Source organism: Hemitrygon akajei, chromosome 8 (assembly GCF_048418815.1).
Source record: "Hemitrygon akajei chromosome 8, sHemAka1.3, whole genome shotgun sequence".
NCBI classification, from domain to species: Eukaryota; Metazoa; Chordata; class Chondrichthyes; order Myliobatiformes; family Dasyatidae; genus Hemitrygon; species Hemitrygon akajei.
In genome coordinates this window covers 120,508,449-120,521,325 of record NC_133131.1, presented here as the reverse complement: position 1 = coordinate 120,521,325, position 12,877 = coordinate 120,508,449, and the positions used below count along the sequence as shown (strand labels likewise).

The window sequence follows — 12,877 nt, the reverse complement described above, 5'->3', positions numbered from 1 at the left end:
ATGAGAGTTACAAAGGGACATGAGAAAGCCTTGGTGAGTAGGATTGATGAAAACCTCAAGGAGTTCTTTGTGTACATAAAGAACAGAAGGATGACTACTCAGTAGGACCAATCAGGGATACAGAGGGAAAATGTTTGGAATTAGAGAAGGTTGGTAGGTCCTTGATGAATACTTGGCTTCAGTATTCATTATTGAAAGGGGAAAGGGACCATGATGAATGTGAGGACAACATAAAACAGGCTAATATGCTGTTAGTTTTGAAAAACACCAGGATAGGTAATACCCAAAGCCTTGATATACTGCAAGAAATGAAAGAGACTGCTACGCATTTGGAGATTATCTTTGCATCCTCACTGGCCACAGGAGTAATACCAGAAGATTAGATGGTGGCAAATTGTATTTCTTTATTCAAGATAGGTAATAAGATTAATCCTGTGACTTACCATTGAGTTTTACATCGGTGATGGGCAAATTATTGAAGATTCTTGGAAACATGATTTTAGAGAAGCATTGTCTGATTAGGGATAGTCAGTATGCCTTTGTGAGGAGCAGGCCATGCCACTCGAGCCTAAATGAATTCTTTGAGGAAGTAACAAAACAAGTTGATAAAGCAACGGATGAGATGTTTATGGATTTTAGAAAAGAAGCCTACCATGGTTCCCCATGCTAGGCTGATTCAGAAAGTCAGATTTCTTTTTTTTTAGTAATTTATTTTTTATTGAAGTTCATCATCAAACAAACATTTTCATAAGATGTATTTAAGATATTGTACACATATATATATATATATTCATATTTCCCACAAATCTCCACATATTTATCTGAGGTATACACTTATAGAAAAGAGAGGAAAGAAAGAACAAGCAAAAGGAGAAAACTATGTACAAGTAGGGAGTTTTCTTTTTACAACATATTCATTGATTTGTGAGAATAAAATCAGGCCTATGAGGTGTTATGTAGCTAAACCATTTTTCCCAGTATGAATCGAATTGTTCCAGCTTATGATTAACAGATGCTGTTATCTTCTCCATTTTGTAAATGTCCATTGTAATTTCCATCCATGCATTTAAGGTTGGACTCTCCTATGATAACCATTTCCTAGTAAGAGTCTTTTTACCAGCCACCAGCAGTATATTCATTAAATATTTATCTCTTTTCAACCATCCTTGAGGTATATACCCAAAATATATGGTCTTACTTTCTAAGGGTATTTCACATTTAAAGATGTAGGGCATTGAGTATCCCACTCCAATATTCTTTGATAACGGGGCATTCCCAGAAAATATGATAATGGTTTGCATTTTGATTTCCACAATTTCTCCAGCAAACAGGGAGGTTACTATCATAATGGGATTTCTGAGAGGGTGTAATAAAATATCGTTTTTCCATCCGAACTCCCTCCATTTCTGTGAAGTGGTACACTTCCATTGATACCTCCATTCTTCCTCAAATATAATCCTTTCTTCTCCCATTTTGTTTTAATGTATGAAGTCCAATGTGTTTTAAGATTTGACAAACCCTTATACACGCTTGAAATAATTCTACTACCGTTATCTGAATTATATGCTTTTCTAAATAGCTCTATCAAACATGTACTTGCTTTAGTTACATTTTTAACTGTCCTATTAACATATTGTCGCATCTGTAAATACCGATAAAAGTCTTGTTTTTCTAATGTTTCTCTTTAAGCATTTCAAAACTGAACCGTGTTCCTTCTTTCATTATGTTGCAAAGAACTGTTATTCCTTTAGCTGTCCAGTCCTTAAATCTAGCATCCAGTTTATTCTGCGTAAAATCTGAGTCATATGCACGCCATTTAAGAATTGCAGTATCTCCCTCTAGATTATATTCTTTTACAATAGTTTTCCATATTTTAAGAGTCCATTTCACCCATGAGTTATCACTAGTATTTGTGTAGGTTATCATCAGCCAAAATTACCTGTATGGGGATGGGAAGTATCTGCTCCTCAATGTTTTTCCATTGAGCGTCAGATGATGGGTTGCACCAACATATCACAGCTCTCAACCATGCTGCAAAATAATAATCTCTAAGGGAAGGTAGGCCCCATCCCCCCCCCCCCTTTTCCTTGGCTAATTGCAAAGTTTTGAGACGAACTCTAGGCCTTTTACCTTGCCAAATATATCTTGATAACATTTTGTTCCATTCATTGAATTGATTTTGATTAATCTCTATTGGTAGGGTCTGAAAGAGATATATTAGTCTGGGCAATATATTCATTTTAATAGATTCAATCCTTGAACTGAGGTTAAAAAAAGGAATTAGGTTCCATCTTATTATATCTTCCTTAATTTTTTTATATATAGGCTGATAATTGCATTCTGATAATTTTGCCAAATCTTTTGGCATAATGATACCCAAATATTTGAAAGACTCTATTTGCCATGCCCAGGGATATCTACTTTCAATTTCTCTAGGTGAGCTATATATATATATATATATATATATATATGAAAGTAATTGGGTTTTATCTATGTTGATCTTGTATCCTGACAATTGACCATATTGTTCAAAGGATTGCATCAATTTAGGTAAAGAGTATGTTGGTTGCCCTAGATAGATCAAAATGTCATCCGCGTAACAAGCCAATTTATGCTCTGTCCCTTTAATAGTAATTCCCCTGATATCTTCATTGATGTATCGAGCTAATGATTCCAGATATAATGCGAAGAGTAGCAGTGACCATGCACGACCCTGTCTCATGCCCCTTTCTTGGGTAAGACTATTTGATAAATATCCATTGATTTTAGTCCTAGCAATAGGGTTGTCATATAGCGTCTGTATAGTTTTAATAATTGTGTCATGGAAACCAAATCTATGTAAAACTCTGTGAAGAAAAATCCAATTAACCAAATCAAATGCCTTTTCAGTGTCCACGCTTATCACCATTGCTTCAATTTTATTTTTTTTTGTATATGGTTCATAATGTGGTGTCCTTCATGTATTGTGTTTGGCATTGTATAAAATCTGTCTGATTGTTATGTATCAGTATGGGTAGAAACTCTTCTAATCGTTTGGCCATGATGGAGGTAAATAATCTATAATCTACATTGAACAGATATTGGTCTAAATGACCCGCATTCTATTTTATCCTTGCCTTCTTTTGGTATAGCTGAGATTATCGCCTCCTTCCAGCTGGGTGGTGTTTGCACCTTTAATTTAGAGCCCAGTTCAGTGTGGGGAGTAAGACAGGAATTAACTCATTTTTAAATTCTTTGTACCACTCTGCTGTATACCCATCTGATCCGGATGACTTGATTAATTTAAGCCTACTAGTTGCAGCTTTTAGTTCAATTTCATTTATGTCAGCAGTCATCGTTCTATTTTGTTCTTCGCTTAAAGTGAGAAACTCTAGAGAATTCAGTAAGGTCTCAATTTAGGTTATGCTTCCCCCTTGAACTTTGGAATATAGAGTTCTGTAAAACATTTAAAAAGCTGCTTGAATTTCACTTAGCTTATTTTTTTATTATTTTTGTTCTTGGATTCCTAATTCTATGAATTGTATTTTCTGCAAATTTTTTTCAGTTTCCATGCCAGTATTTTCATAGACTTAGATTCACTTTCATAATGTCTGTTTCAGAAACATTAAATTTTTCCTGATTTCTTGCGTAGCCGAACTATTAATTTCATTCCTTATTTTAAAAATTTCCTCTAATGTATCCTGTGCCAAATTCAATTTGGTTTTTTTTTTTGAGTTCCTTCAGCCTATTTTGTAATTCCTCGAATGTTTTATTCCTTATTTTTTTTCTTATATGAAGATATCGCTATAATTTTCCCTCCTAAAACAGCCTTCAGAGTATCCCATAGAATGGGAGGTGAAATCTCTCCATTATCATTGAATCCTAAGTAAAGACCAGTTTCTTTTTTGATTTGTTCCTTAAAGTAGGGATCATTGAGTAGACTTGAATTTAGTTTCCAAATAGTATTCTTTGGTTGTAGGTCAAAATTAACAGATAAGTGTATAGGTGCATGGTCACTTACATCTATTGTCCCAATTCCACAGGTGTTTATTTTGTCTTTTCCAAATGTTATGAAATAGTCTATTCTTATATATACAGACGGGGGGGGGGGGGCAGAATAATGAGTGTAATCCCTTCTCTTGGGGAAAAGGTCCCTCCATATATCAATTAGACCAACATCCTCAAAAAGTGTATTAACTTTCTTATGTAAGGAATTTGTTTCATAGGTTTTTCTATTGGAAGAGTCTAACTTTGGTTGTAATTGTAAATTTAAGTCTCCCCCACATATCAGGAGGCCTTCTGTTTCCGTTACCATAATATTAGTAATTTTCTGAAAGGAGCTAATATCATTTCCTGGGGGTGTGCATATATTCAATAGAGTAATGGAATTTCCATCTATATTCCCCCTTTACCAGAATATATCTGCCCTCCTTATCTCCCATTTTGAATACTTTTTCAAAATTTAGCTTGCTTGAGATAAGAATAGCAACTCCTCTCCTATGTCCTGATTTATATGAGGAGAAAGACAAATTAGTGAAGCCCATTCTCTTTAATTTTCCATGCTCATTATCACTTAAGTGAGTTTCCTGTAAATATACTACATGGGCTTGTTCTATTTTCATTTTGGATAGAATTCTACTATGTTTGATTGGATTTAATAGCCCATTGACATTAAAAGAAATGAATTTTACTGTACTTTGTCCTTAGCCATGTGTATTTATCTGTCAACATATCATTGAAATTAGCAGAATAAAACTTAATTGATCTACTCCTGAACAAATAAGAACCAAAAAACACGAATAATTTTAAAAAAGGCAATGAAGGAGTGATTCCAAGGCTGATGTCTATAGTAGAATACCCTGAGTTGAGCTAGAGGAAACGTCTAGCCATGGGGGATAGTCCCTCCTACCTGTGAGTTGAGGGCCCCCATTGCAATACCCATAAAAGTAAGTGAACAAATCTATATCCATTACACAGAAAAGATTTCCCTGTGTATTCCTCCTATATATATACACACATACATACATATACATATATATATTCTCATTTAGGTGGGGGGAAAGGATTGAATGAATGAATAAAAAAGAATTGAGTAATATAAAATCCACATTATAATGAGTATTTCTCAAGATAGGTATAAGCACCGTCTAATTTTGCTTCCATTTAGCTTCTCAACACTTTTAAAGTCAGCCAAACCTTATGGCTGTTTGGGAGGGGGTGAGGGCTGTCTTCGGAAAACTCACTGTCTCTTCCTGATATACTTCTCTTGCCCTCCTCCCGTCCCCTGCTTTCTCGATTCTCTATTTCCCAAGAGAATGGGATAGCTGCTCAGCCAGGCTTTCCCTCGGTTTGATCACACTGACGGGCAACCCTCTGACCTTCATGTCTGTACTCGCCTCTTCCACTGTCTGATATAGTTGTATCCCATCTTCATAAAACACTCGCAGTTTAGCAGGGTACGGAGTCTGGAATCTAATCTTTCCTTGCTTTAATATTTGCTTTACTTCAGAGTATTCTTTATGCCTCTGGAGGACTGCCGGGGGTAATCTTGATCGAAATATATTAATTTACCATCCAAAAACACCGTCTTCTTACCCCAGCCCCTTCGTAGAATCTCCGCCTTGGTATTGTATCGAAGGAATCTAATTACTATTGAGCGTGGCTCATCTTCTCTATCTCCAGTAGGCCTCGGGACGAGCGCACAATGCGCCCTCTCAATTTCAAGCTCCTTAGTCGAAGGAATCACTAGTGCAAACCGCAGCAACAGAAAGATTTCTTGGGATCCAGGAAACTTGGCTGTGTGGATTCAAAATTGGCTTGCCCACAGAAGGCAGAGGAAGGTAGTAGATGATGCCAATTCTGCCTGGAGGTCAGTGAACAGTGATATTCCACAGGGATCAGTTCTGAGCAGGACCCCTGCTTTTCTTGATTTTTATAAATGACTTAGCTGAGGACATGGCTGGGGGAAGGGTTAATAGGTTTGCAGGGACGAAGATTGCTAGGGTTGTGGATAGAAGGTTATGATGGAACTTTTGATACTCTGCAGAGCTGGGTTGACAGGTGGTAGATGGAGTTCAATTCAAAAAGTGTGGAGTGATACACTTTGAAAGGTAGTACAGGGTTCATATGGGATTCTTAGCATTGTGCAGGAACAGAGTAATATTAAGGTCCATGTTCAGAAATCTCATAATTGCAGTGCAAATATATAGGGTGGTAAAGAAGGCAAATGGTTTGGTTACCTTCATTAGCTGGGGGACTGAGTTCAAGAGCTATGAGGTATTGTCGAGTTCTATACAACTCTGGTTAGATGGCACTTGGAGTACTATGTTCATTTCTGGTACATCATCACAGGAAGAATGTACAAACGTTTGTAGAAGCTTTAAAGAGAATGAAGATTTATCAGGATACTGCCTGGATTAGACAGCACATTTTATGATGATAAGATGAGAGTACAAGATATACAGCCAGTGCCTTTTTCCCAGGGTGGCTAATGCAAGATGACATAATTTTAAGGTGATTGGGGGAAGTCAGGTAGATTTTTTTTTTAAACTGACACTGGTAAGTGCTTGGAACATCCTGCCTGGAGTGGTGTTAGCAGCAGATACATGAAAGATAAATGGAAGACAAAGGCAATATTACTGTTCAAGAGGTCTAGAATATAAAAGCAAGGATAGAATGTTGAGACTTTATATGGCATTGGTCTACCGCACTTGGAGTGCTGTGGGCAGTTTTGGGCCCCTATTTAAGAAAAGATGTACCGGCATTGGAGAGGTTCTAGAGGTGGTGCACCACATGAATGGCTCTGGAATTGTACTCCCTGGAGTTTAGAGGAATGGGAGGGTGGGGGGAGGAAAATCTCATTGAAAGGCCTAGACAGGGAAGATGTGGAGAGGATGTTTCCTATAGCGGAGGAGCCTTGCAGAGGGCACAGCTTCAGAATAGAGGGAAGTCCCTTTAGAACAGAGATGAGTCAGAATATTTTTAGACAGAGGGTTGTGAATGTGTGGGATTCATTGCCACAGACAACTGTGGAGGCAAAATCATCAGATATATTTAAAACAGAGGTTCTTCATTAATAAGGGCAAAAAGGTTACAGGGAAAGGATAGGAGAATGGGGTTAAAAAGGATAATACACCAGCCACAATGGAATGGCAGACCTGACTTGTTGGGCCAAATGGTCTAATTCTGCTCCTGTGTCTTTTGGTCTTATTGTAAAATATTAACAGCAAACAAGTGACATGCTTTCATGAATTAACTACAACTGAGGACTTAATTAATCATTTTATACTTTTTTACTTTATAAATTTGAACTTATGCATTAAAATACTGTTTTTCAAACACCATACCAAACAGGCATGCTTTTGCTCATGAATTTTCAACATAACTGTCCTTTGTTTTGAGGCTAGCTGAGGTATGGGGTATAAACAATTAGATGAATTTCCTGATAATGACCAATTTTGGTGCTATATAATTAGTTAAAATAATACAAAACAATATGACAATCTTGTGTACAATCAATTACATTCACAAGTAAGACAACAGTTTTAAAGCCTTAAGCAATCCCATTTTGAGAGGCTATAAAGTCATAACCATAATTATCCATCCCAAGCTGATACAAAATTTCTACAAACTAAGCTTTACCACAACTTCAGAAACTCCAAATTCATATTTAAAAGCAAACTTCACTCCCTAATGTTCATACAAGCAGCCCACCATTGGAAAAATGCAACATATCTTCTCTACATTTCCCTAATGACATTCTAAAATGTTAAAGTACTTGTTGCAAAAGGGACAACATCCAAATTGATAAAAGTTTAACAATGAGAATAAATCACATAAGGATGTGATAATACAAGGAAATTCACTAAGCTGCTGTCTTTGAGTGCTCAGCAGTGCAATTAAGTCTCAACACATCTTTGCTTTCAGGGATACAAATGCAATTCATGAGCAGAGACAACAACATTTCAGACCACTACTATTTGTAAAACTGAGCCCAGTTATCAATGTCCTTAATTTAGAAATAAATTAACAGTAATTACAAAATCAGTACTGAATTAGTTGAATGAGATTTTTATATAACAGACCAACAAAATGATTTTATAGCATAAACAAGTCACTGAAGAATAGCAAGATTAGATTTTATTAATCCATTTCTCATTTCATTCGTCTCTTATAGCTGATAACTGGGTTTGTAGGGGTGTGGATCATGGTTGTGTAGTTCACAACTGGGAAGTATCCATCAACAAGATCAAACTCATACAAACGGATTAAAGTAGACCAGATTGTCTTGATCTGTACATACGCAAAATTTTCCCCAATACAACGATGACGACCTAGAGGAAGAAAAGAAAGTTAAAGGTTGTAAAGTGAAAGACATGACATGATGTCTTTTACAAACAAGAGAAAATCTGCAGATGCAGGAAATCCAAATAACACACAAAATGCTGGAGGAACTCAGCAAGCCAAGCAGCATCTATGGAAAGGAGTATAGTCAAAGTTTCAGGCCAAGACCCTTCATCAGGACTGGTGAAGGGTTTCGGCCCAAAACGTCGACTGTACTCTTTTTTTTCATAGAAGTAGCCTGGCCTGCTGAATTCCACCAGCATTTTGTGCGTGTTGCTCGTCTTTTCATTAATAACTTTTCAAAAGAGTAATGAAATATGAGTGACAAAACTATAGTACAAAATACCTTTAATTTATTTACCCCTTTAAAAACAAAAGTCAAGCTTTGTATTGGTTCTACAGAAGGACACATACAAAGCAGGAGTTGCAGACAGTAGGTGATCTTTAAATTGTATGAAGAATGGCAGCTAATAAGGATGATTCCAAATCAAAGGAATATTGGTACGAGGGAAATGTTAAGTCAGGCTTGTTTCTATTTTAAGAAATTAAACTTTCCATGGACATTATAAACAAAGCAAATTGCTCAAGGGGGAACATGCTGGCCAAGGATTACACCATTTTAAAATTGGCACTTTAGAAGTTAGAGGAATTCACACAATATACTTCTGACAGAGCTACAGAGTACTGGGAAAGGATGTTTAAAAGAGAACATTAGGAAAAGGGGGTAACCACTTATCTCTTCAATCCTACCCTAATCGTGGCTGATCTACCTAGCTCTTCTGTATTGTCCAGAAAGCCCTAATCCCCAAATTGTTCACAACATTATTTACTTCCTCTTCAATAATATAATTCCCATAATTCTGGGGGTAGAAAATTCCCAAAATTCAACACCCTTTGCAACAAGAAATCCCTACACACTTGTTTTAAGGAACTGTCGCTAAAATTGATAACTATGTCTTTTTGTTTGAGATTCTCCCACTTGTAGAGACATTAGCATCTGCCTGATCATACATACTAAAGTTCCTGCTTGTTTCCATTGGATAACCACTCACTCTTCCAAACTCTAAAGAATATTAATCTATTTTTTCTTAGCTATCCACATCTGGAATGTCTCCTTTGTCAGTACAGTAGATTCTGGTTAATTGGGACAGATCAGTACCAGTACATTTTGGCCCAATTAAATGTCTGCCCCAATCAGCCAGAGTTTCATAGAAATAGTTAAACATTTGTTACCATGTAAATCAGTAACAAATAATGTATTTAAATGAAATACCAAACAAATTAGAACACTACTAACACTACTGGTGGTTGTCCATCACATCCGATGATGACAGGAAACCTGTACAGGAGAGTTTTTAAAAGTGAAAAAGCTGTTACACTGGAGCAATTCCACTCTCTTGACCTCGGCTGTCTGGGTTCAGTGGGAGGAGTAGACATCACAACTAGACTCTTCCCTGATGCAGTAGATGACCATGACTTACTCTGTACCTCGTCATACCCTCCCCTCTCCACGTAGCATTGTAGAACTACCTTCCAGGCCATTGGATCTCACTGTAGATCTCATCCACCCCATCTACCAGACCTGACTTTGCACACTGGGACAGGCATGTTCCTATATGACCCGGGTATAAGACCCGCTGGCTGAGTGTCCAGTGGGAACCAAAGGTAGCATTCAAGATGATTGCCGATAACTTCAAATTCTTCAAGGTTCCTAACTTGTTGAAGTAGTGAAATCGTTTCATCTTCACTCCTAAGCTCTTTCTGGCATATCCAAGTCTGAACGCTTGAAACCGCAGTGAACAAAACAGTTCGGAATTGCCTTTCTGCTTGTTTCTCGCCAACTATCAGTAACAAAAATCACTGCTTTTTGAACACGAACACAAGTAACTGACTTTTTTTTTTAAACTGTTCAATCTAAGCATGGTGAAGTGTCCAACAGCCACATGAACATGCACCTGACTGACTGGTTAGAAAATGTCAAGCAACAGTCCCCTGCCCCAATTACTGGTGCGATGCCCCAAACAAACAAAGGGAATCCCAGCTACTTTCTCCATTTGTTTTCGTCTTTAAGAGTTGTCCTAAATAAGTGGCTGCTCTGATTAACGAATGGTCAAATTAACCAGCTCTGCCGTATATCCTTTCTTCAACAAGAGCACCTAGTTGTGCATAGTATTCCAGGCTCAGCTTCATCAGTGTCCAGTACAATTCTCAGTTATTCTCCACTTTTGAAATCCAATACTTCTGCAAATAAAGGCCAATACACCATTTGTCTTGCTAACCACATGCTGTACATGTTTACTCTTTTGAAAATAAGACCATGGGATATCGGAGCAGAATTAGGCCATTAGGCCCCTCAAAACTGCTCCGCCATTTCACCATGGCTGATCAAATTTTCCTCTCAGCCCCAGTCTCCTGCCTTCTCCCTATATCCCTTCATGCCCTGACCAATCAAGAATATATCAACCTCTCCGTTAAATATACAGAAGACTTGGCCTCCACAGCTGCCTGTGGCAAAGAATTCCACAGATTCACACTCTCTGACTAAAGAAATTCCTCCTCATCTGTTCTCTATTCTGAGGCTGTGTCCTCTGGTCTTAAACTCTCCACCATTGGAAACATCCTCTCCACATCCGCTCTATCATGGTCTTTCACCATTCGACAGACTTCAATGAAGTCACCCCTCATTCTTCAAAATTCCAGAGAATACTGGCACAGAGACATCAAATGTTCTTCATGTGACAAGCCGTTCAATCCTGGAATTATTTTCATGAACCTCCTTTGAACCCTCTCCAGTTTCAGCACATCCTTTCTAAGATGAGGGGCCCAAACCTGCTCACAGTACTTCAAGAGAGGCCTCACCAGTGCTTTATAAAGTCTCCTTTTACATCCTTGTTCTTATATTCTATTCACCTTGAAATGAATGCTATTGCAATTGCCTTTCTCACCACAGACTCAACCTGCAAATCAACCTTTAGGGAATCCTACATAAGGACTTTGCATTTCAGTTTTTTGTATTTTCTCTCCCTTAGAAAATTGTCAGCCCTTTCATTTCTACTACCAAAGTGCATGACCATACTTTTTCCAACACTGTATTCCATCAGTCCATTCTCCTAATCTGTCTCAATCCTTCTGTAGCCTCTCTACTTTCTCAAAACAACCTATTCCTCCACTTATCTCATAGCACAAGAGCTCCAAACCAGGCAGCAACTGGCTTGAAACTTTTTTGATAGAACAAAACCTACCTGCACCAAAAGGTACAAACGCAAACTTCTGCTGGGCAGCCGGGTTATCTTGGAGATAGCGATCAGGGTCGAAATCAAATCTTTCAACCCAAGTATCTTTGAGTCTATGATTGACGGTAGGAGAGACACACACTTGATGGCCTGGAGGAATGGTGTAACCAGCAACAGTCTATAGGAGGAACAGAAGTCAATATTACAGATATTCAAAAAGTTGAACAGCAGACCTGGAGAGCTTAATGAAAATGTCAATGGATAATTGATCAATGCAGACTGATTAATTGTACGTTTTTAAAGAAGCAAATTGATAAGCCTTGTTGAAGATTAGTAACTCTGACACATGGAACAACTGTGCAATTACCGTAGTTTATCTCACATTAAACTCAACAAGTGACAACAAGGTAAGCAAAAATTAGTGACTTTTTATCACAAGTGTCAAGGGAATAGCTGTTCATGTATTTCTCAAATAATTGAAACAATAATAGTCAATATAGTTAAGTGGTAATCAAGATATGATCATGTATAATCTTATCCACACCACTGTCCACATGAAAACAGTTCTCAAGAGCTCAATGGCTTACCTTTTCCAACTCCTGGAACATTTTTGGCCAGGTGTATCAAGTCCTAGGCGCTTTACATGGGAGTGTGACAGAACATTCTCCAGTTGTCCAAATGATTATATCTCCACAACTCAAGAACCTACACATGAATTGGCTTATTGACTGGAATTTAATTCTCTGTGCTAAATATCTGCCTTCTCCACCTCTAGTGAAATGTGATTGTAGTGCAAATCACTTACAAGGTATCCTTTATTTTACAAAGTACAATGGCAATAGACCTGTCCACTACTTAAGAATTCCTCTTTAGGTCATACACTAACTTGGTATGGAAGTGTCATGGTTACTGGGTCTAACTTCTGGAACGGCCTATAAGAAAACACTTTGGGAGTGCTTTCACCACTCAAGCCCATCAGCCTTGGCCTTAAATACACCCAATGACCTGCCTCTACAGCCACCTGTGGCAATGAATTCCACAGATTCACCATGCTCTGGCTAAAGAAATTCCTTCCCACCTCTGTTCTAAATTGACATCCCTCTATTCTGAAGCTGTGACTTCTGATCCTAGACACCCTCACCATAGGAAACATCCTCTCCACATCCACTCTATCAAGGCCTTTCACTATTTGATAGGCTACTGTCCTCTGGTCTTAGACTCTCCCAGCATAGGGACATCCTCTCCACATCCACTCTTATCAAGGCCTTTCAAAATTTGATAGGTTTCAATGAGCTCCCCCATCATTCTTCTAAATTCCAGTG

The 12,877-nt window shown here is 37.8% G+C and overlaps 1 protein-coding gene across 1 annotated transcript in view; it reads right to left on the bottom strand.

Moving 5' to 3' along the window:
* Positions 1–7,256: 7,256 nt before the first annotated feature.
* Positions 7,257–12,877, bottom strand: part of cyp51 (cytochrome P450, family 51) — a 35,085-nt gene continuing 29,464 nt past the window's right edge. Inside the window, exons 9-10 of the mRNA XM_073054485.1 lie at positions 11,565–11,733; positions 7,257–8,312 (exon numbers count right to left, since the gene is read on the bottom strand). Coding sequence (XP_072910586.1) covers positions 8,134–8,312; positions 11,565–11,733 — 348 coding nt within the window. The 3' untranslated portion in view covers positions 7,257–8,133. The remainder of the gene's footprint in view (positions 8,313–11,564; positions 11,734–12,877) is intronic.